This window comes from Nerophis ophidion, linkage group LG28 (genome assembly GCF_033978795.1).
Source record: "Nerophis ophidion isolate RoL-2023_Sa linkage group LG28, RoL_Noph_v1.0, whole genome shotgun sequence".
Lineage (NCBI taxonomy): Eukaryota > Metazoa > Chordata > Actinopteri > Syngnathiformes > Syngnathidae > Nerophis > Nerophis ophidion.
In genome coordinates this window covers 23,303,983-23,328,974 of record NC_084638.1, presented here as the reverse complement: position 1 = coordinate 23,328,974, position 24,992 = coordinate 23,303,983, and the positions used below count along the sequence as shown (strand labels likewise).

Genomic DNA, 24,992 nt, shown 5'->3' with positions numbered 1-24,992 from the left:
TCACATAGCATAAGAACAAGTATATACATTAGAAATACATTCGATTATTTACATTAGGTTATTTACAATCCGAGGAGATGGGATGTGAATGGAGGAGGATTAAAGGGTTGAAGTCGCCTGGAGGTGTTGTGGTGCATGTACAGTAGATGGCAGTATTGTCCTGTTTAAGAGTGTCACATGCTGTTTACGGCAGACGAACTGCCTTACGGTAGAGCGTTAGACGTAAACATGACTGTTGTTGTTGTGTGTTGTCACCGCGCATTAATGAAACTGCCTAACAATAAACCCGCATAAGAAACCAAGAACTCGCCCTCGATCATTCTACAGTTATAACGTCATTGGGCAGACACGACCCTCAGTTCCTCATGGAGCTAGGGGGGCGTGGCCTCCAACTCTGCCTGAATTTCGGGAGATTTTCGGGTGAGCCGCTGAAATCCGGGAGTCTCCCGGAAAATCCGGGAGGGTTGGCAAGTATGGACTCGTACCATAATACAGGGGTCGGGAACCTTTTTGGCTGAGAGAGCCATGGAAGCCAAATATTTAAAAATGTATTTCCGTGAGAGCCATATAATGTTTTTTACACACTGAATACAACTAAATGTGTGCATTTTTATGTAAAACCAACATTACGGTATAACACGTATGTTATTCTTTTTAATAAAAAATTTATTCTGAAGCTAACTAATAATGAATAAAATACTTCTTACCATTCTTGACTTCTTGAACAGGTGCGGTAGAACAGTCTTTTTCACCCACTGTGCCGTGAGATACAGTCTGGTGTGCCGTGGGAGATTATCTAATTTCACCTATATGGGTTAAGATTGTTTTTTGCAAACCGGTAATTGCAGTCTGAAAATGATGTGGTGTTGTTGAGTGGTCGGTGCTGTCTAGAGCTAATTGCTCTGTAGATGTCGGAAACAGTGGGAGGCAGGGTGCAGGTAAAAAAAAAAGGTGTCTAATGCTTAAAACATAAATAAACAAAAGGTGAGTGCCACTAAGAAAAGGCATTAAAGCTTAGGGAAGGCTATGCGGAGCAAAACTAAAAATGAACTGGCTACAAAGTAAACAAAAAAAACAGAATGCTGGACGACAGCAAAGACTTACTGTGGAGCAAAGACAATGTACATCCGAACATGACTTGACAATCGACAATGTCCCCACAAAGAAGGATAAAAACAACTGAAACATTCTTGAATGCTAAAACAAAGTAGATGCGGGAAGTAGCGCTCAAAGGAAGAAATGAAACTGCTACAGGAAAATACGAAAAAAAAGAAAAAAAGCAACCAAAATAGGAGCACAAGACAAGAACTAAAACACTACACACAGGAAAACAACTCAAAATAAGTCAGGGCGTGATGTGACAGGTGGTGACAGTACATCTACTTTGAGACAAGAGCTATATTGATGCATGCTTGGTTATGGTTTAAAGTCTTATCCAACAATTGTGACAACGACTTTTTACTGTCAACTGAGTTTCGTTTTTAATACATTTCTGCTGGTGGTGTGCCTCCGGATTTTCTAAACGTAAAAAAATGTGCCTTGGCTCAAAAAAGGTTGAAAAACACTGCGGTAGAAAACGGATGGAGGGTTAAAAATGCATGGGAATTTTTTACATTTTGAACGTTTTTTTAACACTGATTACCACTGGAATTTCTCATTACTTATTGTGTTAAACAATGTAAGATAAGATTAATCTAAGAGCCAGCTGCAGTCATCAAAAGAGCCACATCTGGCTCTAGAGCCATAGGTTCCCTACCCCTACCATAATATGTTAGGTTAACATAGCAGGCACCTTCTCAGTTGGTTATTTATGCCTCATATAACGTACACTTATTCAGCCTGTTGTTCACTATTCTTTATTTATTTTAAATTGCCTTTCAAATGTCTATTCTTGGTGTTGGGTTTTATCAAATAAATTTCCCCCAAAAATGCGACTTATACTCCAGTGCGACTTATATATGTGTTTTTTTCCTTCTTTATTATGCATTTTCGGCGGGTGCGACTTATACTCCGAAAAATACGGTAACTAGTACATCATGCAAAAGCGCAGATTCCAACCATTGAAATAGCTTGTATAGTTCAAGACTTGAGGTAATTAAAAACAGAGCTGCACATCATAATGGCAGCTACAGTTTCTATTTTAAAGATCTGAAAAATTTTTGGGGAATGTCTGGCAGGCCAGATTGAAAAACTTAACGGGCCGCATGCGACCCCCGGGCTTTAACTTGCTTAGATCTGTTGTAATCCAATTAAATGTCTCCATATGCACATAACGAGTATCTCTTCTCTTGTTCCAGAGCGCCATCTCGCATTCGGCACCTCTTTCCCTTTCCCTACCTCCGTCCGCTCCTTTCTTGTCAGTTCTCTGCCGTAGTTAAAGGGGAACATTATCACAATTTCAAAAGGGTTAAAAACAATAAAAATCAGTTCCCAGTGGCATGTTGTATTTTTTGAATTTTTTTTCAAAATTTTACCGGTCTCGGAATATCCCTAAATAAAGCTTTAAAGTGCCTTATATTCGACTCTCTGCGAAGACACTATCCATTTCCCTGTGACGTCACACAGTGCTGCCAATGTAAACAAACAATGGGAATACCACAGCAAGATATAGTGACATTAGCTCGGATTCAAACTCGGATTTCAGCGACTTAAGCGATTCAACAGATTACGCATGTATTGAAACAGATGGTTGGAGTATGAAAATATTGAAGAAGAAACTGAAGCTATTGAGCGAATAGCTATTGACGCTATTCATAGCCATAGCATGGCCGAATAGCTGCGTTAGCATCGCCGGTAAAATGTGCGGACCAAACGATCAGGACTTTCGCATCTTTTGACACTGGAGCAACTTAAATCCGTCGATTGGTAAGTGTTTTTTTCGCATTAAATGTGGGTGGAAGGAAACGTATTATGGTTGCAAATGCATCTGCGGGTTATCCATACATCTCTGTACCATGTCTGCTTTAGCACCGCCGGTAAATAGCAGGTTAGCATTGATTAGCGTAGCATGTTAGCATCGATTAGCTGGCAGTCAACATCAACAAAACTCACCTTTGTGATTTCGTTGACTATCGTTGCAAATGCATCTGCAGGTTATCCATACATCTCTGTGCCATGTCTGCCTTAGCATCGCCGGTCAAATGTGGAGACACTCTGGCACATTCAATGGGGGTCTGGCGGCAGACACTTGGCATCTTCGGGCCAGTGGTGCAACTTGAATCCCTCCCTGTTAGTGTTGTTACACCCTCCGACAACACACCGTCGAGGCATGATGTCTCCAAGGTTCCAAAAAATAGTCAAAAAAACGGAAAATAACAGAGCTGAGACCCGGTGTTTGTAATGTGTTGAAAATGAGAATGGCGGGTGTGTTACCTCGGTGACGTCACGTTCTGACGTCATCACCACATGAGTGATAAACAGAAAGGCGTTTAATTTGCCAAAATTCACCCATTTAGAGTACGGAAATCGGTTAAAAAAATATATGGTCTTTTTTTCTGCACCATCAAGGTATATATTGACGCTTACATAGGTCTGGTGATAATGTTCCCCTTTAACATGTGTGCATTTCACTTTTTTAAATGTTTATTTTTGTAGCAAAATGGTTGTTTGAGTTAAGGATTTTGTTTGTGAGAGGGCACCGTAGTGACTACTGTGTTTGTGCGGGTGTTGACAGAGCATAGAGCAGGAGTAGGGAACCTATGGCTCTAGAGCCAGATGTGGCTCTTTTGATGACTGCATCTGGCTCTCAGATAAATCTGAGCTGACATTGCTTAACAGGATAAGTAATGAATAATTCCACTTGTAATCACAGTATTAAACATAACGTTCAAAATATAAAACATTCTCAAGCATTTTTATGTTCAAGAAGTTGCATTAATGGTAAGAAGTAATTTATTTATTATTGTTTAGTGTGGGGCTTGCCCTTTTGGGGGTTCTTCAGACCACCAAGCACCGACATGAGAGCATGTTTTAGGGTTAAAATATTGTTTGTTTTTTCAATTAGTCTCTCAGTTGCTTTCCAGCAATTGTCTTTTTCTCTCTGTCCTCACTCGCGCTCTGGCTCCAGCCCCAACGCTGTCTCTCCTCCTGGCTGCTGCTTATAACAGAGCGACAGGTGTTTAGATAAAAAGGCCCAGGTGGGCCTTCTACGCACCTGTCGCTGATTTCGAGGCCGGTCCTGGCAACATCCCGCTTTGCTGCATGCCCGCGGGCCACGCCCCCTCCACAGTTAACTTCAGAATAACAATGTTAATACAAAGAATAAGAGACCTATTATACTCTGGAAATGATGGTCTTACTTAAAAATGCACACATTTAGTTGTGTTCAGTGTTAAAAAAAAATATTATATGGCTCTTAGGGAAATAGATTTTAAAATATTTGGCTTCTTGGCTCGCACAGACAAAATAGTTCCCGACCCCTGGCATAGAGCAGAGTGTTGTTGTTGTTTTGACTTTTTTTATTACCCAGAAAGTTGATCCATCACATCCTTGTTGGGTTTGTTTGACATGCAGTACTGTATATTATTTCATTTTGTGTACGAACCTTCACTGAAATATGGACTTTTGTCTAGGCTGTAACCCATTATTCATATTTACATTGTTTCTTATGGGGAACTCTGCTTAATTATACAAACTTTTCAATGTAAAAACCATGTTCACCAAGTAAGTTTGTAAATCGAGGTTCCACTGTATTTCTATTAACATTTCCCATTGTTATTGTAACGGTTTCAAACAGGCTTAACAAAGTTATATTTAGGAACATCACTTGATATCGTAGAACATTCCTGTCCAGGTTTATGGAGAAGCATGTCTCTGCAGCTACTTACTGTATTTTACACGTCTTGTGTTCAACATTGTTATTGTAAAAAAACAAATGCTGGTATCAGTTATGATGACGTAGGCTGTAACTGTGCATACATTTACAGTTACAGGAGAGCACAGTGGTGAAACAAGCTGAGGTGACATCTAAAGGTCGATCGGAGTTTGTACAGGAAATCACCTTTCAGAAATTGACGCCAGGAAGTGTTATTGCCTTCAGGTACGATACTACTAATACACACCAAGTGCATCGTGTAAAAGCGTTCAAACAATATTAGTCCCAGATTCAAACTATATTTATTTATATTGTATCAATCAATCAATCAATGATTATTTATATAGCCCTAAATCACGAGTGTCTCAAAGGGCTGCACGAACCACAACACAAGAGGCAATTCCTCAAGGATTTGCGTGTGAATGCTCTAATGTCGAAGTTGAACTAAAATCCTGGAATTTTTTTAGAATTGTTGAAAGAGAGCACATCAAACAGGCTGAATATTTTGAAGTTGAAACGGTTTGAATAAGATGAAAAATTAGGGAATTGTGGAACTTTGAAAAATATCCATCCATCCATCCATCATCTTCCGCTTATCCGAGGTCGGGTCGCGGGGGCAGCAGCCTAAGCAGGGAAGCCCAGACTTCCCTCTCTCCAGCCACTTCGTCTAGCTCTTCCCGGGGGATCCCGAGGCGTTCCCAGGCCAGCCGGGAGACATAGTCTTCCCAACGTGTCCTGGGTCTTCCCCGTGGCCTCCTACCGGTTGGACGTGCCCTAAACACCTCCCTAGGGTGGCGTTCAGGTGGCATCCTGACCAGATGCCCGAACCACCTCATCTGGCTCCTCTCGATGTTGAGGAGCAGCGGCTTTACGTTGAGTTCCTCCCGGATGGCAGAGCTTCTCACCCTATCTCTAAGGGAGAGGAGGAAACTCATTTGGGCCGCTTGTACCCGTGATCTTATCCTTTCGGTCATGACCCAAAGCTCATGACCATAGGTGAGGATGGGAACGTAGATCGACCGGTAAATTGAGAGCTTTGCCTTCCGGCTCAGCTCCTTCTTCACCACAACGGATCGATACAACGTCCTCATTACTGAAGACGCCGCACCGATCCGCCTGTCGATCTCACGATCCACTCCTCCCCCACTCGTGAACAAGACTCCTAGGTACTTGAACTCCTCCACTTGGGGCAGGGTCTCCTCCCCAACCCGGAGATGGCACTCCACCCTTTTCCGGGCGAGAACCATGGACTCGGACTTGGAGGTGCTGATTCTCATTCCGGTCACTTCACACTCGGCTGCGAACCGATCCAGTGAGAGCTGAAGATCCCGGCCAGATGAAGCCTATGAAAAATGTCCTATTGATTTAAACGTGAATTTTCATAAAATTTGGAAATTTCGAGAAAAGCGGGACTTTTTTGGAAATTAGGTAAAAACAACTTGAATGTTCTGAATGACCTGGTTCGTGTTGGATTTTTTTCAAATTGGTCGAAAAATGTTGAAGTACTAACATTTTTAATTGAGAAATGTTTGTACTTTCGGGAAAACCGGGAATTTCAGGAAAACCGGGAATTTTTCCAGTTCAATAAACAACTTAGTTTTTTGTCCTGAATGTATATAGTGTGCCACCCTCCTGAAATAATCATATTTTCAGTTTTTCGCCATTATGACTAATCTATACTGTAGCAATTATACTACGCCCTTGTTACTCTGCTAGAGTTAGCATATACTGTACTTAGGGATGGGTACCAAATCCAGTATTTTTTTTATGCACCAACCAAATCCTGCCTTTACATCCAACGGTGCCATCTTACGGACTTAGTCAAACTACCTCTAAAGCAGTGGTTTTTAACCAGGGTTCAATCGAACCCTAGGGGTTCGATGAGTCCACCTCAGGGGTTCGGCGGAAATCAAAACACACCCGACTCTTCATGTAAATATAAACTTCTCCCTGTGGGCATATTACAGATACGGCAACAGCAGGTGTGTAATTTGTTGTGAGTTAATGCACTGTCTTAGTTTTGTTGTTTGAACAAAGTGATGTTCATGCACGGTTGATTTTGTGCACCAGTAAAAAAAAACATGGTAACACTTTAGTATGGGGAACATATTCACCATTAATTAGTTGCTTCTTAACATGCAAATTAGTAACATATTGGCTCTTAACTAGTCATTGAGTACTAATTAATGCTTTATTCGGCATGGCCTTATTATAACCCTAACCCTGACCCTAACCCTAACCAAATAACTCTAAATTGAGTCTTTATTACTTAGAATGTGTTCCCCCGGTGTCCAAATAACTCTAAATTAAGTCTTTGTTACTTAGAATATGTTCCCCTTGTCAGGCTTTCTCCTGACAGTTTGTCTATGTTTTAGTTTTTTCCTCTGCATTTGTCTGTTTCCTCTCTCCTGTCTTTAGTTCCTGTCTAGTGCTCTTATTTTGTCAGCTTCCTGTCTTGTCTCGTCTTAAGACCCACTTTTATTCTTTGGCTTTTAACACTACGTGAGTTGTGTGGTCCTCTGTTCTCTGTTGTCCTCTGTGTTTTTTATACAATTTGATTTCTATTTTACTGTTTTAATTGATTTTACCCTTTAAAATAGTTTTTAATCATATTTGTTTTTATTTTGTTACTAAATTGGCCCTAGTGTGTGAATGTGAGTGTGAATGTTGTCTGTCTACCTGTGTTGGCCCTGCGATGAGGTGGCGACTTGTCCAGGGTGTACCCCGCCTTCCGCCCGATTGTAGCTGAGATAGGCGCCAGCGCCCCCCGCGACCCCGAAAGGGAATAAGCGGTAGAAAATGGATGGATGGATGCTTTTATATTTATTTATTTTTTGTTTTTATTCAGTCATTGGTGGAGCATAATATATATATATATATACTTTTTTTTAAAAATGTTATTTATTTATTATTTTTTTTATTCTTTATTTTTTTATATCTATTTTTTTTTACAATTGTTTTTAACATGGCTGTGCAGCACTTTGGAAACGTTATTGTTGTTTAAATGTGCTATATAAATTAAGTGGATTGGATTGGATTGTTCCCTGAGTGCTGCGTTCCTCCTCAGCTGCGGCTGATTGGCACCTGGCCACACCCGTTGCCAATCAGCCTGCTGCTATTTGTACCTGCTTTGTCTTGTGTCAGTTGCTGGATCATTGTCTTGTCGTTGCCACATATCACTCTTGTCGTACTACCTGTCGTGTCGTTTTGTCACAGCTACTACCATTCGTGCTACATTTTGTCCTGGTTGTCGTAGCGGTAAGCTGTTTCTGTTAGCATGAGTTATTTCCAGTTTTTCTGTTTGCTATCCACTAGCTTCCATGCTAAAGTTCCTTTTTTTTAGCTCCCATAGTTTGTTATTCCGCCCACGTGTGTGCTTTTTGTTTGTTCGTGTTTAGTTTTATTGAAATCATGTTTTCATATTCTATGCCTGCCTCCATCTCTGCATCTCGGGGTTCGACATCAACAAATAACCCTGACACCCCTATACTAAAGTGTTACCAAAAACATACAACTTTGTCTTGAATTTGAAAAAAAAAAACATTTTATTTTTCACTAAAGAAGGGTTCGGTGAATGCGCATATGAAACTGGTGGGGTTCGGTACCTCCAATAAGGTTAAGAACCACTGCTCTAAAGGTAATGTTGCAATTTTCAGTGCCAACAAAGAAATTGACCCCCCAAAAACACTCCAGCGTAATTTCAAGCAAGGCTCCGCTTTTCCAAAAACATACATTTGGCTTTGCTATTGACATGCTACTGATTAGCATTTTTGATTTTTACATGGCAATTTCAACACCTACAAATCTGTTTATCATTTATTCAATCAATGTTTTTACTTATATAGCCCTAAATCACGGGTGTCTCAAAGGGCTGCACAGGCCACAACGACATCCTCGTCTCAGATCCTACATCAGGGCAAGACAAAACTCAATCCAATGGGATGACAATGGGGACCCTCCCCCTGGGCGACTGGTGCAATGGACGTTGAGTGGATCTAGCATAATATTGTGAGAGTCCAGTCCATAGTGGATCTAACATAATAGTGTGAGTCCAGTCCATAGTGGGGCCAGCAGGAGATCATCTTGAGCCTAGACAGGCCAGCAGCGCAGAGACGTCCCCAACTGATGCACAGATGGGTGGTCCACCCTGGGTCCCGACTTTGGAAAGCTAGCGCATCATCTGTGGTCACCGAATCTGTGCCCCTCTCTCCACGAGGGAAAGGGGGGCAGAGCAGAAAAGAAACGGCAAAGTGGGAAAAGGGGGGTCTATTTAAAGGGTAGAGTATACAAATTAGTTTTAAGATGGGACTTAAATGCTTCTACTGAGGTAGCATCTCGAATTGTTACCGAGAGGGCATTCTAGAGTACTGGAGCCCGAATAGAAAACGCTCTATAGCCCGCAGACTTTTTTTGGGCTCTGGGAATCACTAATAATCGCCCTAATCGCCTATCCTACTATCCAGCTAATCGGCTATTCTAATCGGCTAATCAACCCACCACCAATCAACTATTCTACTATTTAACTACCGACTATTCGACTATTCATTCATTTCATCCATTCATTTACGCCGAAACCCAGTTTATTTGATTGCTTCAAATCAAATATCAATAAATCACAAGGAAAGAAGATTGAGTTGTCCCTTTGTGTCCTTTTTGAGTCCCACTGGCCCTTTTCAAGTTTGGGTACGGCTGCAAAAAACCTGAAGAACTTGACAGTTGGGGCGGTATAGAGTGGCCGTGCCAGCAACTTGAGGGTTGCAGGTTCGATTCCCGCTTCCGCCATCCTAGTCACTGTCGTTGTGTCCTTGGGCAAGACACTTTACCCACCTGCTCCCAGTGCCACCCACACTGGTTTAAATGTAACTTAGATATTGGGTTTCACTATGTAAAGCGCTTTGAGTCACTAGAGAAAAGCGCTATATAAATGTAATTCACTAATACGCCGGAGTTCTTTGAACGCAGATTTATTTATGAAAACTACAGATGGTGCATAATAAGTACAATATTTTCTTCATGAACACCTTTTAGGGCGCAACAAAATACGAGATTCAGCAACTACTGTACATTTTGATACATTGAGGTAATTGTAAATGGTAAATGGTTGTACTTGTATAGCGCTTTTCTATCAATCAATCAATCAATCAATCAATCAATGTTTACTTATATAGCCCTAAATCACTAGTGTCTCAAAGGGCTGCACAAACCACTACGACATCCTCGGTAGGCCCACATAAGGGCAAGGAAAACTCACACCCAGTGGGACGTCGGTGACAATGATGACTATGAGAACCTTGGAGAGGAGGAAAGCAATGGATGTCGAGCGGGTCTAACATAATACTGTGAAAGTTCAATCCATAATGGATCCAACACAGTGGCGAGAGTCCAGTCCAAAGCGGATCCAACACAGCAGCGAGAGTCCCGTTCACAGCGGAGCCAGCAGGAAAACATCCCAAGCGGAGGCGGATCAGCAGCGCAGAGATGTCCCCAGCCGATACACAGGCAAGCAGTACATGGCCACCGGATCGGACCGGACCCCCTCCACAAGGGAGAGTGGGACATAGGAGAAAAAGAAAAGAAACGGCAGATCAACTGGTCTAAAAAGGGAGTCTATTTAAAGGCTAGAGTATACAAATGAGTTTTAAGGTGAGACTTAAATGCTTCTACTGTGGTGGCATCTCGAACTTTTACCGGGAGGGCATTCCAGAGTACTGGAGCCCGAAATGAAAACGCTCTATAGCCCGCAGACTTTTTTGGGGTTTTGGGAATCACTAATAAGCCGGAGTCCTTTGAACGCAGATTTCTTGCCGGGACATATGGTACAATACAATCGGCAAGATAGGATGGAGCTAGACCGTGTAGTATTTTATACATAAGTAGTAAAACCTTAAAGTCAAATCTTAAGTGCACAGGAAGCCAGTGCAGGTGAGCCAGTACAGGCGTAATGTGATCAAACTTTCTTGTTCTTGTCAAAAGTCTAGCAGCCGCATTTTGTACCAACTGTAATCTTTTAATGCTAGACATGGGGAGACCCGAAAATAATACGTTACAGTAATCGAGACGAGGCGTAACAAACGCATAGATAATGATCTCAGCGTCTTTAGTGGACAGAATGGAGCGAATTTTAGCGATATTACGGAGATGAAAGAAGGCCGTTAAAAGCGTTAGCGGGAGCTGCCATGCAAGGCGCTAACCAGGACCCGTCAGGAGCAAAGGTGAAGTTTCTTGCCCAAGGACGCAACGGACGTGACTACGAAGATAGAAGATGGGGATTGAACCAGGAACCCTCAGGTTCAATCTGTAATTGTAAGAACATCGCGTTATGTGGATCCAGATGTTAGTTAGCTATGTAAAAAAGGGGTGATTCAAAAAGTTTATACTTCTTCCCATTAGCCTTTTGAGATATGTTAAATTTAATTTTGATTTCCTAATTTGATTTGATTAGTTTTTTTGTGAAATAATAATATTGCCATTGAGCACATTGCTGTTATCTGGAGATATGTATGTATATTATGTACTATATGGAACTGACTGTCCATCCATCCATTTACTACCGCTTATTCCCTTTCGGGGTCGCGGGCGGCGCTGGCGCCTATCTCAGCTACAATCGGGCGGAAGGCGGGGTACACCCTGGACAAGTCGCCACCTCATCGCAGGGCCAACACAGATAGACAAACAACAACATTCAGACTCACATTCACACATACAATAAAGTAAATAGTGGAAAATAACTCAACAAAACTTTACTAAAACCTTTCATTGTATTTCTTCCCTTTAAAGGCATTCAGGAAGTTATTTTCTGTGTTTGTATACACCAGGGGTAGGGAACCTATGGCTCTAGAGCCAGATGTGGCTCTTTTGATGACCGCATCTGGCTCTCGGATAAATCTGAGCTGACGCTGCTTATTACGATAAGTATTGAATAATTCCACTTGTAATGAAAAATAACGTTTAAAATATAAAACATTCTCATGCATTTTTATGTTCAAGAAGTTGCGTTAAGGGTAAGAAGTAAGTTATTCATTATTGGTTAGTGTGGGGCTTGCCCTCCTGGGGATTCTTCAGACCACCAAGCACCGACATGAGAGCCTGTTTCAGGGTTACAATATTGTTTTATTTTTCAGTAAGTCTCTCAGTTGCTTTACAGCATTTGTCATTTTCTCTTTCGTTCTCGCCCGCACTCTGGCTCCAGCCCCGACCCCGTCCCTCTTCCTAGCTGCTGCTTATAAACAGAGCGACAGGTGATTAGATAACAAGGCCCAGCTGGGCCATCTACGCACCTGTCGCTGATTTTGAGGCCGGTCCTGGCAGCACCTTGCTTCGCTGCGGGCCCGCAGGCCACGGCCCCTCCACATTTAGCTTCAGAATAACAATGTTTTTAGAAAGAATAAGAGACATGAAATGTTGGTCTTACTTAAAAATGCACGCGTTTAGTTGTGTTCAGTGTTAAAAAAAATACTATATGGCTCTTACGGAAATACATTTTCAAATATTTGGCTTTTTGGCTCTCGACCCCTGGTATACACTAACAAAATGTATACAAAACTAAAATGTATCAACATTGATAGAATAATTGGTATCGTTACTGTCGATATTTGTATCACTCCACCCTGGTTGACATAGAGCTCTAGCTTAGTGAATTATATTGATAGTGATTTATATTTATATAGCGCTTTTCTCTAGTGACTCTAAGTGCTTTTACATGGTGAAATCCAATATCTGTGACATACTCAAACAACATCTACACACCAAAAACTATATACTGCCATCTAATGTCTTAGACCTGCAACTGTCATTGCAACTTATTGTGATACAATATATAACAACTGGACAGCAGCTCATTTTCTAAGGTTGTAATACAGTAATACATGAGATTTTATTATCAACAATAATTAATATTGATTAACACACTAAAGGAAGTCCTGAAAATTGGTGCAGTCGAGTATCGGTATCGCTTCTTAGGTACCTGGAATTGGTACAGTATTGGTTCAAATGTGAATGGTACCCATCCCTCACTATACCCAGCGTGTGTATGAATGTCATGTCAATTATGAGCTCGTTTTTATTTATTTGATCCACTCTTATCTAGTTTAAAATGATTACACACCATATGTCTTCAATTATTTAAAAAAATATCATTTGTGTTCACACATTTGAATTGCCATAGAATCAAAACAAGACGTTTGGATACTTTACAGCTAGTCTCTAGATCAGGGGTCGGGAACCTTTTTGGCCGAGAGAGCCAAATATTTCAAAAAGTATTTCCGTGAGAGCCATATAATATTTTTTAACACTGAATACAACTAAATGCGTGCATTTTTAAGTGAGACCAACATTTTTAGAGTATGATAAGTTTCTTATTATTTTTAATAACATTGTTATTCTAAAGTTAAACAATAATAAATATACCGCATTTCCATGAATTGCCGCCGGGGCGCTAATTAATTTAAAAGGCATGCGGTAAATTTAGGCCTGCGCTTATATATTTGAGTGTGATGTAAGGATACTATCATGAAAAGCACATTTAATTAAAAAAAACGTTATTATGGTCTTACCTTTACTTATAAATGAAGTCCATGCGCAGCTCCTTCTGATCAAAAGCATCAATAACTTGTTCATTGAAGTCTTCCTTATCTTTCTTCAGTTTTAAAAGTCTCTCTGTCTCTGCTTCGATTGAAAGTCCAGTTCAGAAAACTGTTTTATTTTAGATATGTAATCCTCCATGTTATAAGTGCAAGCGAGAGGAAAAAATAAACACACACTGCTCACTCTTGCTGCTTGTTGTCACTTCTTCTGCAGCCAAGTAGTCGCAGGAAGGATCACTAGCGCTCTCTAGCACCAGGAGGCGGGAGTCATTTAATGACTCATATTTAACACACGCAGCTACGGTATATTAATAAAACATAGCTGCTTACTGTTATTTTTAGCATATTCAATAGCTTGGACCTTAAATCTTACTGAATAGCTCTTCATCTTCTTCAATCAATCAATCAATCAATGTTTACTTATATAGCCCTAAATCACTAGTGTCTCAAAGGGCTGCACAAACCACTACGACATCCTCGGTAGGCCCACATAAGGGCAAGGAAAACTCACACCCAGTGGGACGTCGGTGACATAAATGAGTTTTAAGGTGAGACTTAAATGCTTCTACTGAGGTGGCATCTCGAACTTTTACCGGGAGGGCATTCCAGAGTACTGGAACCCGAAATGAAAACGCTCTATAGCCCACAGACTTTTTTTGGGCTTTGGGAATCACTAATAAGCCGGAGTCCTTTGAAGGCAGATTTCTTGCCGGGACATATGGTACAATACAATCGGCAAGATAGGCTGGAGCTAGACCGTGTAGTATTTTATACGTAAGTAGTAAAACCTTAAAGTCACATCTTAAGTGCACAGGAAGCCAGTGCAGGTGAGCCAGTACAGGCGTAATGTGATCAAACTTTCTTGTTCTTGTCAAAAGTCTAGCAGCCGCATTTTGTACCAACTGTAATCTTTTAATGCTAGACATGGGGAGACCGGAAAATAGTACGTTACAGTAATCGAGACGAGGCGTAACAAACGCATGGATAATGATCTCAGCGTCTTTAGTGGACAGAATGGAGCGAATTTTAGCGATATTACGGAGATGAAAGAAGGCCGTCTTAGTAACGCTTTTAATGTGTGACTCAAAGGAGAGAGTTGGGTCGAAGATAACACCCAGATTCTTTACCGAGTCGCCTTGTTTAATTGTTTGGTTGTCAAATGTTAGAGTTGTATCATTAAATAGAGGTCGGTGTCTAGCAGGACCGATAATCAGCATTTCCGTTTTTTGGCGTCGAGTTGCAAAAAGTTAGCGGACATTCATTGTTTAATTTCATTAAGACACGCCTCCAGCTGACTACAATCCGGCGTGTTGGTCAGCTTTAGGGGCATGTAGAGTTGGGTGTCATCAGCATAACAGTGAAAGCCAATACCGTATTTGCGTATGATGTCACCTAGCGGCAGCATGTAGATGCTGAAGAGTGCAGGGCCAAGGACAGAACCCTGGGGAACTCCACACGTTACCTTAACGTAGTTCGAGGTCACATTGTTATGGGAGACGCACTGCATCCTATCAGTAAGATAAGAGTTAAACCAAGACAGGGCTAAGTCTGACATACCAATTCGTGTTTTGATACGTTCTAATAAAATATTATGATCTAATATCTTCTTCCCTTTATGCATTTTCAAATTAGTGAAATCAGCCTCCTCCGTTTTGAAAATGATGACAGGTGAAGTGTCACACGTGACGTGACGAGTTTGACCTGGCGGGAATTCTACGCATATGCTAATTATTTTGCGAAACGAGTTTGACCCGGCGGAAATTCTAGACATGCGCTAATAAAAAAAAAAAATTTTGCGAAAGGAGTTCGACCCGGCGTTAATCCTGAGCGGGCTGTAATGCTTCGCATGCGCTAATTATTTTGCGAAAGAGTTTGACCCGGCAGTAATTCTAGGCAGGCGCATACTATATACCCGGCGGCAATTCAAGGAAATACGTAATGCTTCTTACAATTAATGCGACATCTTGGACAGGTGCCATGGAAAACGGATTGTTTGGATTAAAATGCATGACAATGTTTTATAATTTAAACATTATTTTTAACACTGTAATTACCAGCGGAATTATTCATTACTTATCGTTTTAAGCAATGTCAGCTAAGAGTCATTAAAAGAGCCACATCTGGCTCTAGAGCCATAGGTTCCCTACCCCTGCTCTAGATTGTGTATTTGTATAACATTACACTTAGATTGTGTATTTGTATAACATAACACGCTTTTCTCTTCATCGCAGAGTTAGTCTGGACCCCAAAGCCCAGAAATTGGTTGGGGCAATCCGATACATTCTGTCCCAATTCAGCCTGAAGTACAGAAAAGGAAGTATAGCCGATGAAAACCCACCAGAGGTCCTGAAGATGCCTCTGGCACAGTGAGTCCGCATTTGCACTTGAGTCTGTTTGTCATTTGTCATCATTTTATTATTATCCCTTGTTTATGTATCTGTAGATGTTGATTTGATCCTTTGTTGTTTTTATCATTATCTTTTAGTTATTTTATCAATATACATTCGTGGTCAAAAGTTTACATACACTTGTGAAGAACATAATATCATGGCTGTCTTGAGTTTCCAATAATGTCTAGAACTCTATTTTTTTGTGATAGAGTGATTGGAGCACATACTTGTTTGTCACAAAAAACATTCATGAAGTTTAGTTATTTTATGATTTTATTATGGTTCTACTGAAAATGTGAGCAAATCTGCTGGGTCAAAAGTATACATACAGCAATGTTAATATTTGCTTACATGTCCCTTGGCAAGTTTCACTGCAATAAGGTGCTTTAAGTATCCATCCACAAGCTTCTGGTTGAATTTTTGACCACTCCTCTTGACAAAATTAGTGCAGTTCAGCTAAATTTGTTGGTTTTCTGACATGGACTTGTTTCTTCAGCATTGTCCACATCTTCCCAATGGGGTTGACGTCAAAACTTTGGGAAGGCCATTCTAAAACCTTATTTCTAGCCTGACTTAACCATTCCTTTACCACTTTTAACATGTGTTTAGGGGTCATTGTCCTGTTGGAACACCCAACTGCGCCCAAGACCCAACCTCCGGGCTGATGATTTTAGGTTGTCTTGAAGAATTTGGAGGTAATCCTCCTTTTTCATTGTCCCATTTACTCTCTATAAAGCACCAGTTCCATTGGCAGCAAAACAGGCCCAGAACATAATACTACCACCACCATGCTTGACGGTAGGGTTGGTGTTCCTGGGATTAAAGGCCTCGCCTTTTCTCCTCCAAACATATTGCTGAGTATTGCGGCCAAACAGCTCAATTTTTGTTTCATCTGACCACGGAACTTTCCTCCAGAAGGACTTATCTTTGTCCATGTGATCAGCGGCAAACTTTAGGTGTCGCTTCTGGAGCAAGTTCTTCCTTCTAACATGGTAGCCTCTCAGTCCATGGTGATGCAAAATACGCTTGACTGTGGACACTGACACCTGCGTTCCAGCTTACAATTCATTGCAGACCTGCTTTTTGGTGGTTCTTGGTTGACTTTTGATCATCCTGACCAATTTTCTCTCGGCAGCAGGTGATAGCTCGTGTTTTCTTCTTGACCGTGGCAATGACAAAACTGTGCCATGCACTTTATATTTACGAACTGCTTTGAAATGGCCCCAAGTGACTTTCCTGACTTGTTCAAGTCACTGATTCGTTGTTTTCAGATCTGTGCTGAGTTACTTTGACTTTCCCATTGTTGGGTGTGTAACCGAGTCTAATGACTGCATCACATCAGCCCTATTTAAATGGGCTCAGAGAATTTAACAGGTCCGGTCAATCATAATCACTCATATGAAGTTAATTCGATTTGATTGTAACGTTTCTACATCACCAAAATTGATATGTAAAAGTTTGTATACTTTTGACCCAACAGATTTGCTCACATTTTCAGTAGACCCATAATAAATTCATAAAAGAACCAAACTTCATGAATGTTTTTTGTGACCAACAAGTATGTGCTCCAATCACTCTATCACAAAAAAATAAGAGTTTTACAAATGATTGGAAAGCCATGACATTATGTTCTTCACGAGTTATGTAAACGTTTGACCACAACTGCATATATATATATAAATATATATTAGGGGTGGGCAAATTAATGCGTTAATTACGAGTTAACTCATCAATCTATTAACGCCGACAATTATTTTATCGCACATTTGCGTATGTTGTTTACATGCTTTTATTTTGTTAACGCCTTTTCTTAACAAGATGGCGTCGCCCGCGGCGTCAAGGGGCTCTTGGTAAAGATGGAACATTTGGCAAAAATACCGGACAATTCTGCAAATTTCATGGCTGGCTTACAGCGTGGTCACTCCGGGATCACTTACGACCGCCAGACAATTCTGAATGTGGATAGATCGGGCCGTTTTGGACTGAATGACGCGTGCTTGCTAGACCGGCTAGCTAGCATGGGAATACTTTGCCGGCTACATCCAGCGGCCTGTGAAGCAGCGGAGTATATGTGTTGTCTGTCTATTTATGAATAATGCAGACCAGGAGTGTTGGCTGAGTTCTTAACGTTTGCTTTCAGAGCGTGCATATCACAACATACAAGATGCCATCATGGCGACACAACCTATACATGCTCCTCACTCCTGTTGCATGCTGGGTAGGGTAGTTCTTTTATTCCCTGGCTCATAACATCACAATATAGTACCATGTATATGATGCCTTCAGTTTATCAAAGCACCAAGCAAACAATCGGAAAATTCCCAACATATCAATTCCTAGATATGGTCATAATTATTTTAAGTGCACTACGCAGAATAAACACAACATTATTAATATTGCTACCACGGATAATTTGATCAAAAATTCCCTAAAACAGCCCACTACCTATAATATAGGTTTTTTAAACATAAGATCCCTGATAAAAAAAAATGTTTCTGCTGTTACCTCAGAAATTGCCTGTTCAGATGTTATGATTGTGGCTCAGAGATTTGTATGTAGATTATATTTATTTTCCATAACAAACAGGATAACTTAAATACCCTGGCAGTGGCAATAAGCTTAAATGTTTGTATTTACATTTTTTGAGTTGATTTTCATAAAATATGCTATTTAACTGCTACTGTTTAACAAGGACTGATTTAAATTGTGTTTGCACAACAAATGTTTTGGCGCTTTTGTTCATGTGGGAGAATATTCCAATAAAGGTGCACTACACACTACTTTTGAATTCATTATCGGGCTTTGCTTATACAATGCAGTTAATCGCGATTAATCGGAGAAATAGTGCGATTAACTTCGATTAAAAATTTTAATCGTTGCCCAGCCCTAATATATATATATATATATATATATATATATATATATATATATATATATATATATATATATATATATATATATATATATATATATATATATAGAATGCGGCATGAAAATGGACTCTAAAAATAATCTTTGCAAAATTTTGATCATTACACATCATGTAGAAAGGCTTTAAAGGGGAAAAAAACATAATATAACCCCTTTAACTCATCCACTTATCACAATATGTCGCTGACACACATGGACCATAGTTTATGTCATAAATAAATATTTTTCCGGACCAATCAATTGAAACTGCGAACATTAAACACACCTGATGATCAAACTGCACTATTTAACTGCACCTTCATCATGCTGGTTTTCCGCCCCCCCTTATTTATTTCCCCGTGCTTATTATCACAAGACGTTCTCTCGCACAGGTTGATGTCCAAGCTGTCGCTGGCAGACATGAATGTCCTGCTCTTCCGTTGCGACGCAGAGGAACAAGAGGATGGCGGAGGCTGTTACGACATCCCAGGATGGATGGCGTTCAAATACGCAGGTCTCCAAGGTCGGTGGTACAAGCAGTAGCGGGTCATGGGGTGTCCAAAGAAATAATATTACAAAAAAAGTGGAATAAAAGAGAGAATGTTGCAATGTTGACATGGAGAACACAAAGCTGCCCTGAAGACATTTAAAAGGCCGAACACTCTCATTGATCAAAAAATAATAATTCATAATTGATGGATAGAAGCTGATAGAGATTTAAGCGTTAAATGTAAAAAAAAATTTTTTTTTTTTTTTGGAAACTATCATTGCTTAAAAATTCATAATGAATCAAAATCAATGTTGTTATGAACGATTGACCTATTTGGGCTCCAATTACCTCACATCAAATATTCCACTTTGAACATTTTTTGTGGGAAAGACTGCATATTAAGTGAAGTGAATTATATTTATATAGCGCTTTTCTCTAGTGACTCAAAGCGCTTTACATAGTCAAACCCAATATCTAAGTTACATTTAAACCAGTGTGGGTGGCACTGGGAGCAGGTGAGTAAAGTGTCTTGCCCAAGGACACAACGGCAGTGACTAGGATGGCGGAAGCGGGAATCGAACCTGCAACCCTCAAGTTCCTGGCACGGCCGCTCTACCAACCGAGCTATGCCGCCCAAGGGTTTCTTTTGACGAAAAAAGGGCATAAAATATTATGAAAAATAAAAACTTTAGATTAGTGGATATATCTGAATTTGAAAGTAAGGAAAATAATTAATGTCTTCATGTTAATACTTAAATGACTGTGAACCTTTTGGGTCCCTGGGATCTTTAAAGGGGAACATTATCACAATTTCAAAAGGGTTAAAAACAATAAAAATCAGTTCCCAGTGGCTTGTTGTATTTTTTGAAGTTTTTTTTCAAAATTTTACCGGTCTCGGAATATCCCTAAATAAAGCTTTAAAGTGCCTTTTTTTCGGCTCTCTGCGAAGACACTGGCCAAATCCCTGTGACGTCATACAGTGCTGCCAATGTAAACAAACAAAGGTCAAATACCACAGCAAGATATAGTGACATTAGCTCGGATTCAGACTCGTATTTCAGCGGCTTAAGCGATTCAACAGATTACGCATGTATTGAAACAGATGGTCGGAGTATGGAGGCAGATAGCGAAAACAAAATTGAAGCTATTGAGCGAATAGCTATTGACGCTATTCGGCCATAGCATGGCTGCCTTATTAGCATCGCCGGTAAAATGTGCGGACCAAACGATCAGGACTTTTGCATCTTGTGACACTGGAGCAACTTAAATCCGTCGATTGGTAAGTGTTTGTCTCGCATTAAATGTGGGTATCTAGTTTCAAATATACATACAGCTAGTGTAAATAGCATGTTAGCATCGATTAGCGTAGCATGTTAGCATCGATTAGCTGGCAGTCATGCCGTGACCAAATATGTCTGATTAGCACATAAGTCAACAACATCAACAAAACTCACCTTTGTGATTTCGTTGACTTAATGGTTGCAAATGCATCTGCAGGTTATCCATACATCTCTGTGTCATGTCTGTCTTAGCATCGCCGGTCAAATGTGAAGACACTCTGGCACATTCAATGGGGGTCTGGCGGCAGATTTCTTGCCAGTGGTGCAACTTGAATCCCTCCCTGTTAGTGTTGTTACACCCTCCGACAACACACCGACGAGGCATGATGTCTCCAAGGTTCCAAAAAATAGTCGAAAAAACGGAAAATAACAGAACTGAGACCCGGTGTTTGTAATGTGAAAATGAAAATGGCGGGTGTGTTACCTCGGTGACGTCACGTTCTGACGTCATCGCTAAAAGACCGATAAACAGAAAGGCGTTTAATTTGCTAAAATTCACCCATTTAGAGTTCGGAAATCGGTTAAAAAAATACATGGTCTTTTTTCTGCAACATCAAGGTATATATTGACGCTTACATAGGTCTGGTGATAATGTTCCCTGTTAAGCAAGGCAATTTGTACACAAGGCAATTCAAGGTGCTTTATAGGAAATTATAAAAAGGCAAAAATAAAAATAACCATAATTCAAATTATAATCAGAACATAAAGTCAGTATAAAAACAATCATAATTAAATTAAAATCAAAATCAGAGAGTGTAGATAAAATACTTTCAGTTGTCATAAAAAAATAAATCAAAGTGTTTTCAGGCTGGATTTCAACATTGCCAACGTTTCATTCTGGAAGAGTATTCCAGATTTTAGGAGCATAAATCTCAAACGCAGCCTCACCATGTTTGGTCCTGACTCTGCACACCAGCAGGAGACCACTCCCTGAGGTTCTTAGAGCTGGAGATGGTTCAGATTGTTCTAAATGTCAGGGATGTATTTTGGCAAAAGGCCATGAAAAGACTTGCACACAAGCAGCGCTGTCTTAAAGTTTATTTTCTGAGGAACAGGAAGCCAGTGCAGTGACCCGAGCATTGGACTAATATGGTCGTATTTCTCTGGTTCTAGTCAGGACTCATTCTGGAATACAGAGCCCAGTGAAAAGGCCATTATGGTAGTCTAACTTTCTGGAGACAAAGGCTCTATGTTGGTCTTCTTAAGTTTGATTTCGAAATTATTTTGGTAACATTTTCTGCTGGTAAAAAGCTGCTGATGTTATTGACTTAATGTGGCTGTTCAAGTCTAAGTACAGAATTACCCCTAGATTTATAACCTGGTTATTAGGTGACTAATGCTAGTTTCTCTTTGCTTTTGTGGCCCAAAGACAATGATTTCTGTTTTGTCTGAGTTTCGGTGAAGAAAAGTTATGTTCGATGATGCAGCGGCAAAGTGAATCAACAGGTCCACGTTCACCTGCCGTCAGTGACACGTAGATCTGAGGGTCATCTGCATAGTGGGGTGTGTTTATCTAATATTGAAGGAAGCCCTAAAGGTTAGAAAATAAATAGTATATAATAAGTTTCATAATGTATTGTATGTACTGTATTTTACGGACGATACAGCTCACCGGTATAAAAGCTGCACCCACTAAATTTGAAAAGAGACAAATATTTTTCATATAAGCCGCAGATATAAACGTTGTGAAATGAGTTATTTACACAGAAATGTTTATTTACATACTTTAGCTGTTTCCAAACGGCAGTAAAACGTCGGATCAGACAAAACAGAACCCTTAGTCACTGACCTACTAGCTGCGGAAACTTGCTCTTTAATCAGCTAAACAGACTCAATTACTCCACAGTGACGTTTTGGTGAATTTACTGAGGGATTTGTGAAACTAAAACAATTTTAAAAAATGGCTCACTGCAGCCACAACATTTTAGAACAACATTATATTTGCCGTACTGGACTATAAGCCATTGTGAAATTTGTTATTTTCATGGAAATTGTTTGTAAACGATTATTTACATACCTTAACTCAGGGGTCGGGAACCTTTTTGGATGAGGGAGCCAAGAAGCGAAATATTTTAAAATGTATTTCTCTAAGAGCCATATAATATTTTTTTAACACTGAAAATAACTAAAGGTGTGCATTTTTAAGTAAGATCAACATTTCTAGAGTATAATAGGTCTCGTATCTTTGTAATAACATTGTTATTCTGAAGCTCACTGTGGATGGGGTGTGGCCTGTGGGCCTGCAGCGAAGCGGGGTGTTGCCAGGATCGGCCTCGACATCAGCGACAGTTGCGTAAATGGCCCAGCTGGGCCTTGTTATCTAATCACCTGTTGCTCTATTTATAAGTAGCAGCCAGGAGGAGAGACGGGGTTGGGGCTGGAGCCAGAACGCGAGCGAGAACGATAGAGAAAAAGACAGTTGCTGGGAAGCAACTGAGAGACTTATTGAAAAATAAAACAATATTGTAACCCTGAAACAGGCTCTCATGTCGGTGCTTGGTGGTCTGAAGAACCCCCAGGAGGGCAAGTCCTACGCTAACCAATAATAAATAAATTACTTCTTACCCTTAATGCAACTTCTTGAACAAGTGTGGTAGGAAAAAGGATGGATGGATTCAAATGCATGAGCATGTTTTATATTTTGAACGTTTTTTTAACACTGTGATTACAAGTGGAATTATTCATTACTTATCGTGTTAAGCAACGTCAGCTCAGATTTATCTGAGAGCCAGATGCAGTCATCAAAAGAGCTGCATCTGGCTAGCGAGACATAGGTTCCCTACCCCTGCCTTAACTGTTTCCAAACGGTGCCAGTAACATGGACACTCGTAAACGTGTTGGCATATCGGCTAACGCTAACAACATTAGCTTCATTACATTACGATAGCAGGTACAAATATACATGAAAACACTCCTACAGACATCACTCAAGTGGGCGCTTCAGTAAGTAGGAATTGTTTTAGTTATATTGTAAAACTTACAAATGTTGCTTACAGTGATGAATGAAGAATCCGTATAGACGACTAGAAGATAGAACGGCACTTCTACTTCCAGTTCAAAACACTTAACAGAAAGAAATACTGTATAACTCCACGGGTAATTTCCTGAGGAATTTGTGAAACTGAAATGATACAAAAATAATGCCCTTGTAAGTTTATAATGTTAGCACAGACACTCGGAATTGTGGTAGCATATAAGCTTTAGTTTTAGTTATATTGTAAAACTAACAAATGTTGCTTGTAGTGATGAATGAAGAATACATATTTGTAGAAAAGCCATGGAATGCTACAAGACAAAACAAAACCGCACTTGTGCTTCCGGTTCAAAGCTTTAAACAGCAGGAACCACTGTACAGGTTCACCCAGCAGCACTTGCAGTGAGGGACTCATCCAAAAGATGGCGCTTTGCATGTGTTCAAGGAAATCTATTTGCTTTACGGCTGTCAGCGAAGAAAAATCCATGAATTAGCATAGGAAAAAAAGTAGTGGTCGGGTGTTAACGGTATATACATTTCAATCAATCAATCAATGATTATTTATATAGCCCTAAATCACTAGTGTCTCAAAGGGCTGCACAAACCACTACGACATCCTCGGTAGGCCCACATAAGGGCAAGGAAAAACTCACACCCAGTGGGACGTCGGTGACAATGATGACTGAGAAACCTTGGAGAGGACCGCATATGTGAGCAACCCCCCCCCAGGGGACCAAAAGCAATGGATGTCGAGCGGGTCTAACATGATACAGTGAAAGTTCAATCCATAATGGATCCAACACAGCCGCGAGAGTCCAGTCCAAAGCGGATCCACAACAGCAGCGAGAGTTCCGTTCACAGTGGAGCCGGCAGGAAACCATCCCAAGCGGAGGCAGATCAGCATCGCAGAGATGTCCCTAGCCGATACACAGGCGAGCGGTCCATCCTGGGTCCCGACTATGGACAGCCAGTACTTCATCCATGGCCATCGGACCGGACCCCCTCCACAAGGGAGAGTGGGACAGAGGAGAAAAAGAAAAGAAACGGCAGATCAACTGGTCTACAAAGGGGTTCTATTTAAAGGCTAGAGTATACAAATGAGTTTTACGGTGAGATTTAAATGCTTCTACTAAGTTAGCATCTCGAACTGTTACCGGTAGGGCATTCCAGAGTACTGGAGCCCGAACGGAAAACGCTCTATAGCCCGCAGACTTTTTTTGGGCTTTGGGAATCACTAATAAGCCAGAGTTCTTTGAACGCAGATTTCTTGCCGGGACATATGGTACAATACAATCGGCAAGATAGGCTGGAGCTAGACCGTGTAGTATTTTATACGTAAGTAGTAAAACCTTAAAGTCACATCTTAAGTGCACAGGAAGCCAGTGCAGGTGAGCCAGTACAGGCGTAATGTGATCAAACTTTCTTGTTCTTGTCAAAAGTCTAGCAGCCGCATTTTGTACCAACTGTAATCTTTTAATGCTAGACATGGGGAG

The 24,992-nt window shown here is 40.5% G+C and overlaps 1 protein-coding gene across 4 annotated transcripts in view; it reads left to right on the top strand.

Moving 5' to 3' along the window:
• Positions 1-24,992, top strand: part of agla (amylo-alpha-1, 6-glucosidase, 4-alpha-glucanotransferase a) — a 145,174-nt gene that overhangs the window by 79,557 nt on the left and 40,625 nt on the right. For all 4 annotated transcript variants that reach the window (XM_061890480.1, XM_061890481.1, XM_061890482.1 and 1 more), the window contains 3 exons: positions 4,926-5,038; positions 15,627-15,761; positions 19,088-19,218. In XM_061890480.1, coding sequence (XP_061746464.1) covers positions 4,926-5,038; positions 15,627-15,761; positions 19,088-19,218 — 379 coding nt within the window. The remainder of the gene's footprint in view (positions 1-4,925; positions 5,039-15,626; positions 15,762-19,087; positions 19,219-24,992) is intronic.